General features: G+C 45.2%; 2 protein-coding genes across 2 annotated transcripts in view; one reads left to right on the top strand and one right to left on the bottom strand.

The window, feature by feature from the left end:
* GVQW3 (GVQW motif containing 3) overlaps positions 1-11090 on the bottom strand; it is a 36007-nt gene extending 24917 nt beyond the window's left edge. Inside the window, exon 1 of the mRNA XM_063693389.1 lies at positions 10483-11090. Within this exon, the coding sequence (XP_063549459.1) occupies positions 10483-10947 (465 nt within the window). The 5' untranslated portion in view covers positions 10948-11090. The remainder of the gene's footprint in view (positions 1-10482) is intronic.
* A 546-nt stretch (positions 11091-11636) lies between these two features.
* Positions 11637-15808, top strand: part of THAP12 (THAP domain containing 12) — a 31205-nt gene continuing 27033 nt past the window's right edge. The window contains exon 1 of the mRNA XM_019037370.4: positions 11637-12029. Within this exon, the coding sequence (XP_018892915.1) occupies positions 11941-12029 (89 nt within the window). The 5' untranslated portion in view covers positions 11637-11940. The remainder of the gene's footprint in view (positions 12030-15808) is intronic.

The raw sequence follows: 15808 nt of genomic DNA, 5'->3' as shown, positions 1-15808 counted from the left end.
GGGACCTGGACACCCCAGAGAAATTTGGTAAAACCCTCTGCACCACTTTCTATGCTATAAATATGTTTCTTAAAAATTGTATGTAAATCAACTGTTAGTAAATCATTTGTTAAATACAAGGGTGAGCATGATTTTAAAGATATCATAAGAATGTACATTTTAGTAAAGGAAATAATTACCGATGGAGTAATAGAAAAAAACTCATGGACTGAGCGAAGTTCAAGGTCCTTCATTATTATCCTGGCTCTGCCACCAACTAAATATGTGATTCAAGAAAATCACTCAACCTCCCTGCGCCAATTCCCTCATCGAGTTTGGGCTGTAATTCTGAATTTTCACTTATTAGGTTCTTAATGCAAGGTACAGGGGCACTGGCCCACAGCCTCAAGTCCAGTTTCTTCTGAGAGGTAATGTTACACACTAAATCCTTGTGGACAGAGCTCCAGGCTCTCTTACATAAGAAGAGCTACAGTTACCATCATTCTGTGTTTTGCTTCTTTACAGTCCACTGTCTCTTTTTCACAATCACCCTCAGTTGATGATTACAACTTTTTGTTCCAATTCTTTACAAAAGTTTGTTCCTTAGCTCTGTCCTCTGGGAAAAATTGACAGTCTAAGGTGGGAACCCTTTCTTGGTGCTCCTCTCCACCTCTGGTCCTTTCCCTAACCCACAAAGCTGGGCACTGCCCAAGGACAAGGGCTGTACTCTGTGCCTAGTGCAGGCCCAGCCTCGAAGAAGGAATTCAGTAAACGACCATTCACTGATTTTTGTTTGTTTGTTTTTTTGAGACAGAGTCTCACTCTGTCGCCCGGGCTGGAGTGCAATGGCACGATCTCAGCTCACTGCAACCTCCACCTCCCAGGTCCAAGTGATTCTCCTGCCTCAGTCTCCTGAGTAGCTGGGATTACAGGCGTGCACCACCACACCCGGCTAATTTTTGTATTTTTAGTAGAGATAGGGTTTTACCATGTTGGCCAGGTTGGTCTCAAACTCCTTACCTCACGTGATCTGCCCGCCTCAGCCTCCCAAAGTGCTGAGATTACAGGTATGAGCCACCGCACCCAGCCTGGCTGGATGTTTTTGAAGGAGGAAGCTGAGGCAAGGAGATGGGTCTCATGAAAGACCCGAACTCTAGGAGCGGACTTCTGGCTGCTGCTTTAAACATTTCTAAACTTTCCAAATTTTCTACAATGGACAAAAATATCAAAACCGCAAACCATTAAACTCTCCTTTTCCTGGCTTTCTGTCAATGCCCTGGTCTCCCATAAATAATGCAGTAGGCAGTTTCCTTCTAATACTGCAAACTTTGCTCAGTGCTCCAGCATTTGGCCCAGGACATAGGGCACACATCTTTTCTTTAAGAGAAACAGCCGTTTCGGTCTTCTAGTCTGTTTTGCTTAAATAGCAATGACACTATGCATTTGTCTTTGTGGACTTAACACCTGCCATCCCGCCCCAGGCAAGGACTCCTGCCAACTGGCTCCAGAAAAGGTCATTTATCAACAGTGTTTAGGCACCACCTTGATTAATCTGCCATATAGGAAGTACAAAACACCACTGTAAGAATTCTTTTGTCTTCTTAAGCAGAAACAGGTTTAGGCCTTAACTGGCAAGAGATAGAAAGCAACCAGTCAGGCTTCTTGCCGACTACCACCACGTTGTAGGGTAATTCCGGAGCTGTTAGGAAGCCTCAAGAAACAGAAGAAATTATTCTCTATTGGGCACGTACTCCATGCCAGGTGTTGTGCTGTGTGCCTCGTATACACAGAAGAAATTATTCTCTATTGAGCACGTACTCCATGCCAGGTGTTGTGCTGTGTGCCTCGTATACACTGTTTAATGTAAGCCTCACATCTAATAATCACTAACTAAAATAGATATTTTTACTAATTTATCTTTTTTTTTTTTTTTTTTTTTTTTTTTTTTTTTTTTTTTTTTTTTTAAGACGGAGTCTTGCTCTGTCACCCAGGCTGGAGTGCAGTGGCGCGATCTCGGCTCACTGCAAGCTCCGCCTCCCGGGTTCACGCCATTCTCCTGCCTCAGCCTCCTGAGTAGCTGGGACTACAGGCGCCCGCCACCGCGCCCGGCTAATTTTTTTCGTATTTTTTTAGTAGAGACGGGGTTTTACCGTGGTCTCGATCTCCTGACCTCGTGATCCACCCGCCTCGGCCTCCCAAAGTGCTGGGATTACAGGCGTGAGCCACCGTGCCCAGCCTACTAATTTATCTTATTTCTTGTCTGTCTCCCTCACTGAAATGTGTGCTCACGAGGAGGAACATTTCTTGGGGTCTCGTTTATTGTGTCTAGAACAGCATCATACGCAGATAAGCACTCAATAAATATTGTTGAAATGAACAAAATGAACAACTCCATGAGATAGATGGCATTACTTCCCTTTTACAGATGAATTAACTGACAACCTTAGAGGGTACAAATGAACTGCCCAAAGTCACATAGCTAGTTAAGAAGCCAGAACTGAAACCCAAGCCTCACTCATTCATTCTACAGACCAGAGGACTTATACTTAGATCTTAAAGAACTCTTTCAGCTTGGCAATTATATGAGCTATAGGCCTATAAAATATGTATTTACCTTGTGTACTCATTTGGAGGTTTAAAATTTCACTGAGGAGACATTTAACATTTTTATAATAATCATTTTACTAAAGCAAAGATTAAGTACACATTTTCCCAACATAACAATTTCATCTATGGATAGGCATTAGCTACATGATTTTTCATTTTAAAACCCCACAATGATTATTTTTCAGACATAAATAAAAAATACACTGGTTCTAGATGCCAACAAAATCACATTTGCAAACCTTAAGAGTTTGGTAAGTTACAACATTAAGATGACTAATGATATGTGTGCAGTATTCTCAGTATAGAATACCCAAAATTCCCGTGTACATCTGTGTTGCTTGAGTGTCCCAGTATGGGAGGAGGTAGACTTGGCACATCGAAAGCCACTGCCATACTAAAGAATCATACAAAGTCTCAGGGATTCTTCAGAGAATCAGCTATTATAAAATCCATCTTGATAATTCATTTTGTGCGAGAATGTGAGAATGAAATGCAAAGGAGGTTAATTTTACCCAGGAGAGCATTCATATCCTTTTCCACTTGTCAGAATATACTTGATTCATAAGTGGTCTTTTACCGACCTACGACTACATCACAAGAGCATGCCACCCACGGTGTCTTCCCTTAACACTTTGTGTTTTTTTGTAGGGATTATGGTCACATAGTCACATGGTCCCTTCTCCTCCTGGGCAGGTCCTTTTCCCTTCTGTCCCAGCCTTGCTGCCAACACAAGATAATATAGCCTCTGTGTCCACCCAGCCAGTTAATTGTTCATGGACCAAACTAGTGATCTGGCCTCAATCTCTCCACTGCCAGCTCTAGATGCTATTGATTTTTACTGATAACATAAGTAATAATATACTGGAGAAAATTTTTTAAAGCATAAAACCAGGAAAACCCATAATCCAACTACCCAGAGTTTGCATATCCTTTCCATCTTTTTAAAAGTCATTTTTTGGATTTATACATACAATTTTGTATATCACTGTTTTCACTTAACACTATAAGCACTTTGCCATGCTGTCAAATACTCTTCAGAAACATAAATTATAATGATGGCACAACAGTCTACTGGATAGTCATACTGTAATTTACTTAACCAATTTTCTACTGTTGGACTTTAAGATTGTCAAGCATTGATTTTGCCCACATTTTAGACTATTTCTTTAGGACAGATTCCCAGAAGTGGAATTGGAGGATCAGAGGATCTAAATATTTTTAAAGCTCCTGATAGATATTGCCAAATTGCTTTTCAGAAAACCATTGCCAGTCTACACTTCTAACATTGCCAGTGTGTTTTTCTGCCAATATAGATCTGTCTAAAGGATAATAAAATTTAAATGAAACACACAGTCCTCAAATTATTAATGCAGCTGGAGAGGCATCAAGACCAGAGCACAAAGGCATGTGGCAACGGTCATACCTATTTCCAGGTATGCAGTTAACAACGGGTTAGTGTGCACACATGGAACAGAAAATTTGCAAGAGTGAAGAGTAATATAATTAGATTTCAGACCATCTAATCCAAGGCCTGTGTCTATTTCGTACACTGCTGTATCTCGGCACACAAGATAGCATCTGGCACATACAGCCACTCAATAAAAAATTGTTGAGTGAATTAACACAGAATCTTCTTTCAGATGCAATCTTTCAGCAGCTGTAGGGTTTAGTTACTCCTCAACTCATAGGAAACATGACTGGCTGGATCAGACACTGTTGTAATGGTCTGTTCAATGCTGAGATTCTACTACAACTTTGGAAAATCAGTTTAAATAAAGGTGACACAATAAAGAGCTCTCTAGGGGAAGAGACAAATACACTTACCTAAAAGGACAGATCTCAGCACCAGTTGCAAGGTGCAAACACACATATGTATCTGTAATACATATATATATTTGCAAGCATGCAAAAAATACATTTCAGTGAGTTTTGTCATCTCCATAGTACACACTTTAATAGGTGATAACATAAGCTTATTCAAATGCTACCCATGGTCAAATCATTTCTGGGACTACCTTCAGTTCATTCTATTATTGTTGGTTGCAGCTTGGCATCAGTTTCAGTGTTGCCAACACTGGTTTTGATATTTTACATGGGAATAATATAAGTGGTTTTATAATATCATTTTTAGTCAAAAACAGCACAAAATTTATTTTGTGAACCAGAATATTTCAAGGTAAAATAGCCAATCATTCAGCTTTAGTTTACTCTCCTGGCTCCACAGATTCCCTCCAATATTCCACAATTTCTTTTTTTTGTTTGAGAGAGGGTCTTACTCTGTCGCCTAGGCTGTAGTGCAGTAGCATGATCATGGCTCACTGCAGCCTGGACCTCCTGGGCTCAAGTGATCCTCCTGCCTCAACCCTGCAAGTAGCTGGGACTACAGCCACGTGCCACCATGCCAGGCTAATTTTTGTATTTTTTTGTAGAGATGGGGTTTCACCATGTTGGCCCAGGTTGGTCTCTAACTTCTGGCCTCAAGCAATCTGCCCGCCTCAGCCTCCCAAAGTGCTCGGATTACAGACATGAGCCATCGTGCCTGGCCCACAATTTCTACAAATAAATTGTCAGACACTGCCAGATCAATGTGGCATTAATAATGTTATTGATGGAAAATAATCATCTGTCATTTTTATATACACACTTTATATACACTAGACTGGGGGTTATATCAAACTATAGCCCATGGGCCAAATCTGTCCTGCCATCTGTTTTTCTATGGCCTAAAAACTAAGAATGTCTAACTTTTTTTTTTTGAGATGGAGTCTCGCTCTGTTGCCCAGGCTGGAGTAGTGGCGAGATCTTGGATCACTGCAGCCTCCCGGGTTCAAGCGATTCTCCTGCCTCAGCCTCTCAGGTAGCTGGGATTACAGACACACACCACCACGCCCAGCTAATTTTTATATTTTTAGTAGAGATGAGGTTTTACCATGTTAGCCAAGCTGGTCTTGAACTCCTGACCTCAGGTGATCCACCCGCCTCGGCCTCCCAAAGTGCTGGGATTACAGGTCTGAGCCACCGTGCCCGGCCTCTTTTTAACATTTTTCAGTGGTTTAAAAAAATCAAAATAGTATTTTGTAAAAACTATATAAAATTCAAATTCTAGTATCCATTTATAAAGTTTTATTGGAACACAGCTGTGCTCATCTGTTTCTATATTAACTATGTCTACTTTTGCACTAAAATGTTTAGTGGCAAAAGAGACCATATGGCCCATAAAGACTCCTTTACAGAAGTCTGTTGACCACTGGACTATGCCCAAGTGAGTCCTTGGAGGGGACCCACTGGAGCTCCCCACTATAGATTTTTTGTTTCCAGATATTAATACTGGGAAAGGGGTGATTCAACTAGGACAGTATTTGCAAGGATCTGATAAGGGAGACACTGTAGAACATAAATACATGATGGTTACCTCAGAAAAGATATAAACGCCTGGTAAAATCTGGGTGGGCTGACTGAAGAAGTAATTGGAGAATGCACGGTAACATACACAATTTAGCAGCAAAGGTGGGCTCTTATTGAGTCACATGGGACCTTGCTGAGACCCAATCCCAATGAGCCTAGTGAAACTCTCTGGTGATGATGTCTGCAAATAGCAGGGAGACTGAGCAGCATGTGTAATGCAATGACAGACAATTCCCCAATAGTACCCCATTCCTTTATTAGGTGTCCTCAAGTCATTTAGCATCCAGATTTATCCAGGCATTTCCAAAGGCAAGTCTTAGTCTTTGACTAAAAAATTGATCTGAAAAAAAGTTTCTGGGAAGGAGGCCCCAGGTAAACATTCTTCCCCAAATAACATTTCAATGAGGACTCAGTGAGGATCAGAATTCAGAAGATGGCAGAACCCTCCACATGTTTTTTTAAGTCACAGATTTGGTGAACATTTTATTCTTTCTCTTTTTGATCATTACTAGTGGGGCAAATGAAGCAAGGTAGGGTGGGGTGATGGAAGGGGAGAATTGCATAAAATCAGTGTTAGGATGATCTGCCCCGGAAGGCATGTATTCCTCTTAGACGCTCAGCTGTGGCATAAAACATTCCATGTGGACTTTGAATTAGAATGAGCGTGGGGGCGGGGACAAAGATCAACCTGAAAGCCAAATGGAGTCATTGACCGATGGTGTTAAGCTTGAGAAAGTTTGCAGATGGCCAGCTCTCCTACTGACATCCCACAGAAAGCCAGGCTTGATCTATTGTGGTTAGGTGGAGCTTCTCCTGCCAGGGAAAATACAGTTGCTAGGAGAATGGGCTTTGGAGGTTACAGCTCTGAAGAAGTTTCATTACTCTTGCTACTAGAGGTAACCATATTGCCTCCTTGAGAAACTGGTGACACTGGGTGCCTCTGGGGGAGTGCAACTGAGGGTGGCTAAGGTGCCCATGTCCCTTAGAAAAAACAAAATCAACACATAATTCCCCCATGTCACCCCACCCTGCTTCTTTAAGATAGGAAGGCAACCTGGGGCCAGGGCTGGAGCAGACAATTTCCTTACTCAGCAGCTGAAGCGGGGAGCTCAAAGAAGGATCCAAAAAATCAGAGAAGAGTTGTAAGTTAAGTGGAAAACCATGACCCAAAGGTCAATACAAGGATCAGCACACCAAAGTGACCAAAAGCAGCTACTGAAGATGTGACCCAGGACCAGAAAACAAAGCAATAAGGAAAGAGAGGAGTAAGAGCAAACTGTGGAGAATAAACTGAGAGGTGTCTGAAAATAGTCAAGGACAAGAGCCTGGGGTGTGACGGACACATAGCTGGATGTGTGAGACTACGGGACCAGGAGCTCAAGAGGCCTAGGCAGCAAGGTGCAGGCCAGGGCAAAACATGCATCAGCAATAAAATAGATTTGGTGGGTGGGCACATTAGGAGTACTCATATAAGAACTTTCCTATTTGGAGATGCCTAGATCATGCTCTACCCTTGGGTTTAGAGATTCTGAGCAGCCAAATGTGAATCGTTTGCTCTGGATAAGTCCTTTTCATTATAGCCAATTGGAACCATTTGAATTCACACTCCTAATTACCTGCTTCTGGTTGCTGTGTCTAAACCATGTCTGGACCAACATAGCTTCTGGTACTCTACGCTCCACCATGGGTCTTGGTCCAGCATCACTGGCAGGGACATACCAGCCCTGTTCATAGGACTGCAATAAAATCCAGAAGTAAGTTGTCTCAGGACCTCTGTTTTATAACAGGTTAGAAACAACTCCTATAGGTATGGTTGTGGGATCCTGGCCCGGGACCAGGAGCATATAAATCTGCAACAATTACCACTGGGTAGGCCTTAGCAAGGATTACTATGAGGTTCAGCAACAAAGCTGCAAGAACTAGTGGTGGGGACTTTGTTCCTAAAGTGCAGTGTCCCTGGTGCCAAGTGCTTGTGGGCAACCTAGAGCCGCATCTGATGTAGGAAGACTTCATTGTCCTGAAATGGAATGTCTAGAAACTGTTAAGGAGCTGGAGGTCTATAAGCTGTTGCTTGGTTTAAGAGTTTTCTTACACAGTATCTTCTCTTTGTGGGACAAGGTCTAGCTTTCAAGGTGCCTCAAAACTAACAGGTGTTGACCTGGCGTGGTGGCTCACGCCTGTAATCCCAGCACTTTGGGACGCCGAGGTGGGTGGATCACCTGAGGTCAGAAGTTCAAGACCAGCCTGGCCAACATGGTGAAACCCCGCCTCTACTAAAAATACAAAAAATAGCCAGGTGTAGCAGCATGCACCTGTGTAATCCCAGCTACTCGGGAGGCTGAGGCAGGAGAAACACTTGAACCTGGGAGGCGGAGGTTGTAGTGAGCCGAGATCGTGCCACTGCACTCCAGCCTGGGCAGCAGAGCAAGACTCCATCTCAAAAAACAAAGCAAAACAAAAACAGGTGTTAATGAGGAACTTGTAATTTTTGGAGGTGAGTAGAGAAAGTGAAAGAACAGCACTAAAAGTAACTGTGATGAATGAGTGTTGTGCCTCTACTATAAAGCAATATTGTTTAAGAGGAGCTGTTAGATCTAAAAATCCTTGAGTAAAACAAAGACTGGCCAATTCTGTGAAATGCTATTACCAAACCCCTGCCCCCTGAATGTTTCCAGTCTATGTGGTATTACTTGGAACCCACTTGGGAAAAGTTCCATTCCATAAATCCTGGCAGAGGCAGGAAGAGAAGAGACAGAGTTTGAACTTGCAGAAACTGCTTGTCGGGGTCCAAATGGAAAATCAGATATCAAATTGGTTGTTACAAACCTATTCACAGACTCAGGGGAAGCAATTTAACAACAAGTAGCATAGAGTTGGAGGCTTAGGAGAGAAAGCAAATTATCCCAAATTGTTCATCTGCGCAACACCATTATCTTCCTCTTTAAACTTTGTTATTTTAGCCAATAGTGTCATCATTTTCTAATTCCTTTTTTTTTTTTTTTTTTTTGAGACAGAGTCTAGCTCTGTCGCCAGGTTGGAGTGCAGTGGCGCAATCTCCGCTCACTGCAACCTCTGCCTTCCGGGTTCAACAGATTCTCCTGCCTCAGCCTCCTGAGTAGTTGGGACTACAGGCGTGCACCACCACACCCAGCTAATTTTTGTATTTTTAGTAGAGACGGGGTTTCACCATATTGGCCAGGATGGTCTCGATCTCTTGACCTTATGATCCACCCACCTCAGTCTCCCAAAGTGCTGGGATTACAGGTGTGATTCACCACACCTGGCCGTGTCATTTTCTACTGATGCAGGTTGGAAGCCTCACGCTGTTCCACCTGCCCCGGAAGCTTTACCTAATTTCACAGCCCTGTCTCACCCATCCTCATGGATCCAGTTCAAGAACCATCTCATCCATGAAGCCCATCAGCCCTTGGAGATCTTGTTCATAACTTCCACATTGTCAATGCCCAGCAGTGTTCTAAAAACAGCAAGTTCTCAAAACTATAGGCATTAGTTACTAAAAACAGGCTGCTGTGTGGGAATCCGCACATAGGCAGCAGGCTCCCTTAATTCAGGGACTAGAAAGCCACCTGGTCTTCCTCCCCACACAACACAGCCTAGGCCTGGGTCCCCGGGTTTATATTTTCTAGCACCAGATCCTCCTCTTCCAACAGGGGTGATACCCAAATGAGTGGAGGTCCAAAGCATAGGACTAGAATGAAACAAACCCAGCTCTTCTGTGAGGTGTAGGCCTGTGAGAAGATCAGTATTGGTGGCCAACCCCTGATTCCTAAGGGTGCCTACTGAGTCATCTGGGCCAGATCAGCCCCTAGGCCCAGCACTGTTCAGTAGTACCAGCATGCTACTACCTTCTGTACCATACCTCAGGCCCTGACTGCGAAGCAGGCTGAAACTGTAAGCCTTCTTTTGGGGTCCTCCCAGAAAAGCATGCTTCCCTGGGCACAGAGATACAGATTCCAGGAGATCCTTTTCCTCTCTTCTCACTGGCATGATCCTCTGAGGCAGAATGTTGAGAACAAAGGAACAGGACAGCCACAACAAGCTAAGGTCTGGGCAGAGAAGAAATCCAAACTTGTTGAGCAAAAGAAATCAAGAACAAGCAAATACCAGAAGGGAACAGCCAAAAGTTTTTCAAAGTTATGGAGAACAGCAAGGAAAATGGTCCAAGAGTCCAGCAAAGAGTAATGAGGAGGGCCATGGCACATAGGGAGGAGTGGTGAAGACTGAAAAATAGGTGAGCAGCCAAAGAAGGTGCCTAACAGTGAGGCAGCATCCTAGTTCTGGTTCAGCTAACTCACATTCCTCTCACCATGGGGTGAACCAATTCTCAGCTACCCTGGGGGGAAGGCTTGTTGAAGATGACGCCTGCAGAAGCTGACTGGCAGAGTAGTGGACTCTGGGATGGGATACCGGCAGGGGCATTTCCCCACCAGCTTCACCCTGGAGATAACTCCGTGTTTCAGAACCTGTTACCTTTTTCCTCAAACATGAGCTATTTTTCCTAGTTTCCTTTGAAAGATCGGACTGAAAGTCAAGTTTTCGTGGTTTAGGCTCACCCTTCAAAACACCCGAAATAACTTTTGCAGAAATCTTCCTCATGTTCAAGTTTTCTTTCAAAATGAGCCTAACAGTTTCTTTGTCTAAATTTAACTCTTCAGCCATCATCCTCACGGTTAACTGCCTGTTTGAACAAACCAAGTCCTTGACCTTCTGGATATTGTCATCTGTTCGGTGGGTGACTGGACGCCCACTTCGGGCATCATCTCGAACATCTTCCCGTCCTTCTTTAAACCTTTTGTGCCAGTCAAAAACTCTGGCCCTTGACATGACTTCATTCCCATAAGCTTCTTTCAAAAGATGGTGGGTCTCACTTGCAGACTTGTTCAATTTCACGCAAAATTTGATACTAATCCTTTGTTCTAAATAGCGGTCACTCATTCTGGCACTGAACAACACAGGAACGTTTAACAGGCCACGACTGTAAGGGAAAGACGGACAGATCAATCTTTATAGGGCTGCAGGTGTAATCATATCGCTCTTCTTGCTCTTCTAGAAGCCTCGCCGGGAAAGAGTAATTGCTTTTATGAATTTTTGTCCCTCAGCTTCCAGTCGAGGCTGGGGAGATCCGTTCTGGGAAGCCAACAGTCGCTGCAAAGCTGGGAAAAATTAAATCGCCTACAACCACGTCTGCATCAAACCAGTGCACGCACATCTGCCGAGAGTTTGCCAGTCACCAAGGTCGCTCCGATTCCGCGGCCCTTAAGGAGTATATGGCGAATTCTGCAAGAAAGGCCTAAGTGGTGGCAAATTAAGCAAGCAAGAAGAGATGCATCGGTGATGTAACGTGCAAGCTCGCCCTAGATCTGCGGAAACCCGCGCACGCCAAACCTACCGGAGCAGCCCGGGAATCGCCTGCTCTAGAGTCCCGGGAGACAGGCGCGCATGCACATTTCTCTCTCCCCCGCGGATTAGACTGTGCGCAGTCGCACTGCGGCAGCGCGCGCCAGGTCCCGCCTCCGCCTCGCCACACCCCAGCAGGCGCGCTTCCTTGCGCGTGCCCGCCTGCTGAGAAGGCGGAAAGGAGGGGCGGGGGAGGAAGGCTGAGGGAAGAGAGGGCACCCCCGGGCGTCAGGGTGCATTGTGGGAAGGAGGCGGCAGCGTCTCGGGCGGGCGGGAGGTGCACCAGCGGCGGCGGCGGCGGTAAATCCTCCCGGCCGCTCACAGCACTGTGGAGCCGCGTCCCCAGCCCGGCCTCGGACCGCGGCACCCCTCCTGGCCCTCGCGGCTTCTAGCCCGCCCGCCCCTCCCCCGCGCGTCGGCCCTGCCGAGCCGGCCGGCCGGCCTGGCTCCCCTCCCCGGCCCCGACGGGCGGGCGGACTGCCCTGAGGAGGCGGGGAGGGGAGGGCTGGGCCGGCCGGCGGGCGGGCGACGATGCCGAACTTCTGCGCTGCCCCCAACTGCACGCGGAAGAGCACGCAGTCCGACTTGGCCTTCTTCAGGTTCCCGCGGGACCCTGCCAGGTAAGCGGCGGGCGCAGAGCGGGCGGCCCGGGCCCAGCTTCGCGGTGAGCGCTGCCACCCGCCGGCCCCTGGCGGGCTCCCGGGCTGGCTGAGAGGGGCGCAGGAGGCGGGCGCAGCGCACTGCCGTCGACCCCAGCGTTGGACCGAGATGGGGAGCCGGCCCCGAGCCGTGGGCGGGCGGGCGTCCGGGGACCTCGGAGCACGTGCGCTGGTGGGGGTTCTGCGCGGATGACACCACCCCAAACGCGAGGGAGCTGGGGCGGCGCGCGGACGCGGGATGCTGTGGGTTCTCGCCGTGGCTCACTTGCTGTGTGACCTCGGGGGAGTCGCTTTCCTCTCTGGGCGTTAGTTTCCTTAGTTGTCAAAAGAGAGCAGGACTCTATGGTTGTGGCCACTGGGGCCTTTCCCTCTCCTTGCCACCACCCCCGGGACAGTGTTTCTGTTTTGAGTCCCGCTACCTTCTTTCATCTCATCACAACTGCTTTCTCCTTCGGACTTGTCATTGCACGGTTCAGGATTCATTTTCTGGCTGTCACCGTTACTCATTTTCTCGCTTGGTTATTGTAGGGATAACAGAGGGTGTACGCGTGAGGGCATGGGAATTGGTATTGGAACCTCTTCCTTCGGATAACCCCCACACACTGACTTATATTTAGGGAATGATAGCATAGGGACTGTGTTTGAAAGGCTGAGATGTTTCATAGGCCTGTCTTGTTGGTTCGTTCATTTAAAATCAATGCCTACTATGTGCCGAGCGCAAATGTTAGGTGCTGGGAGTTCATGGGTGAATAAGGGTGTCACTGCTTGCAGAAAGCTCTCAGTCCATTAAGGGAACAGGTGCAGCAACGGGCGACTATAATTTATGTTATTTATTAATTAGTTCAATTAATTATTGAAGGTCTACTTGTGTTTGGCATTGTGAGCAGTGGGGGTTACAGATGAACAAATCAAAGTCCTTGCTCTCATGAAGATTACATTCTAATGGGGGGGGAATAAACAAGTAAAATACGTAGTGTGTCGGATGATGATAAATACTGTGGAGAAAATAAAGGTTAGAGGGTAGGGAAATAAGTAGTATCAAGGGACGCACAATTGCTATTTTAAATACAGTGATTAGAGAAGGCCTCACTAAGAAGGTGAATTTGAGCAAAGACCAGGCGAAGGGGCCAGCCATGGAGATACCTTGGGCAGCAGCATTCCAAAGAAGGCAAAGACAGGGCAACCAGGAGTCCAGGGAGAGGGACTGGGAGAGAGGTGAGATGAGACCAGAAAGGTGTGTGTATGGTAGGGGCAAATTCTTTAGGTAGGACATTGTAGGTCTTGGAAGGCACTATGGTTTTTATTACGAGTGAAATAGGAAGTCATTGAAGGGTTTAGAGCAGAGACTTAAATTTTAACAGGATCAGTGGCTGCTCATTAGATTGTGGGGAGGCAAAGGTGAAAGCCGGAAGACCAGTTAAAAGGCTGTTGTAATAATCCAGATTAATAGAGGAGGAGATGGTAAATTTGAGATATGGTTTGAAGGTGAAGCCAACATCATTTGCTGATGGTTTGGAGGTAGATTGTAAAAGAAAAAGAGAACTCAAGGACGACTTCAAGATTTTAAAAATCTATGTTGGCCAGGTTGGTCTTGAACTCCTGGCTTCAAGCAATCCTCCTGTGTCGGTCTCCCAAAGTGCTAGAACAGGCTCTGAGCCACCGCGCCCAGCCGACTTCAAGATTTTTAACGTGAGCATTTGCTGAGATAGGGAAGACTGGGAAGAGCAGGTTTGGTAGAGGAATACTAGAAGTTTGGGTTTGAGAGACCTGATAGACATTCAAGAATAGATGTCTAGGCCGGGCATGGTGGCTCACACCTGTAATCCCAGCACTTTGGGAGGCCTAAGCAGGCGGATCACTTGAGGTCAGGAGTTCGAGACCAGCCTGGCCAACATAGGGAAAACCTGTCTCTATTAAAAAATACAAACATTAGCTGAGCGCAGTGGTGCGTGCCTGTCCAGCTACTCAGGAGGCCAAGACATGAGAATCGCTTGAACTCAGGAGGCAGAGGTTGCAGTGAGACGAGATCGTGCCACTGCACTCCAGTCAGGGTGACAGAGCAAGACTACGTCTCAAGAAAAAAAGAATAGATGAAAAAAAAAAAGAATAGATGTCTTTCTTCATACCATATACAGAAATGAACTCCAAATGGCCTATACTTTTATTGAGATCAAAGGCCTAAATATAAGAGCTATATCATTAAACTTTTAGGAAAAAAATACAGATAAATCTTCGTGACTTTAGATTTGGCAGCACATTTTTGTTTGTTTTTTGTTTTTTTTTGAGACAGAGTCTCACTCTGTTGCCCAGGCTGGAGTGCAGTGGCACAGTCTCAGCTCACTGCAACCTCTGCCACCGATGTTCACAAACTATTCTACTCACTCAGCCTCCCAGGTAGCTGGGATTGCAGGCACCCGCCACCATGCCTGGCTAATTTTTGTATTTTTTTTTAGTCGAGACGGGGTTTCGCCATGTTGGCCAGGCTGGTCTCGAACTCCTGATCTCAGGTGGTCTGCCTGCCTTGGCCTCCCAAAGTGCTGGGATTACAGGTGTAAGCCACCGTGCCTGGCTGGCACCACATTCTTAGATATGACACCAAAATACATGCAGTAAAAAGAAAAATAGACTAATTGGACTTCATCAAAATTAAACTTTTGTGTATCAAAGAACATTACCAAGAAAGTGAAAAGAGTGGAAGAAGGTACTTGCAAATAATACATTTGATCAGGGTCTAGTATCCAGAATATATAAAGAACTCTTACAATTCAGCAACAAAAAGACAACCCAATTTTAAAATAGGCAAAGGACTTCTTTCTTTAAACAAAAGATATAAATGGCTAAAAAGCACATGAAAAGATGCTGAGCATCACTCGTTATTAGAGAAGTTCAAATCAAAACCACAAGTGGCAGTTAGATGTAGAATTACCATGTGTCCCAGCAATTCCATTCCTAGGCATATATCCAAAGAATTGCAAACTGATATTCAAAAAAACCAAATGTACACACATTCATAGCAGCACTATTCGCAATAGTCAAAAGGTAGAAACAAGCCACGTTTATCAGTGCGTGAATGGATAAACAAAATGTATATCAATACAATGAAATATTAGCCGTGAAAAGGAATGAAGTGCCAGTACATACTACAGTATGGGTGAACCTCAGAAACATTATGCTAAGTGAAAGAAGTCAGATACAAAAGCTTATATGTTGTATGATTCTATTATATTAAATATCCAGAATAAGTAAATCCATAGAGATAGAAAGCATATCAGTGGTTGCCTGGGGCTGGGTGAAAGGGAGAGTGGGGAGCAACTGATTAATGGTTACAGGGTTTCCTTTTGAGGTGATGAAGATGTTTTAGAATTAGGTAGTGGTGATGGTTGCAGAACATGATGAATGTGTTAATTGCCATTAGTTTTTTACTTTAAAATGGTTAGTTTTATGTTATGAGAATTTCACCTCAAAGAAAATAGATGTCTTGAAGAGAGAATAGGATATACAAGTCTGAAATTCAGAGACTTTCAGACTGGAAATTGTAAATATGGGTGTTCTCAGTTTATAGAGGGTATTTAAAACTGTGGTACGGGTTAAGGTTATCTAAGGAGTGAGCAAAGAACAGATCTGAGGATTGAGTCCTGGGGCATTCCCAGTGTTTTAAGTTCCGAGACATGGGAAAGAACTCTCTCAGTACAGTGAGGAGTAGCAGTTGGCAACAGAGGAGAGGAGCATCTTAGTCTGAC

The sequence above is a fragment of the Gorilla gorilla genome, chromosome 9 (genome assembly GCF_029281585.2).
Source record: "Gorilla gorilla gorilla isolate KB3781 chromosome 9, NHGRI_mGorGor1-v2.1_pri, whole genome shotgun sequence".
Taxonomy (NCBI): domain Eukaryota; kingdom Metazoa; phylum Chordata; class Mammalia; order Primates; family Hominidae; genus Gorilla; species Gorilla gorilla.
The sequence above is the reverse complement of the archived record's forward strand: the minus strand, read 5'-3'. Positions and strand labels throughout refer to the sequence as shown.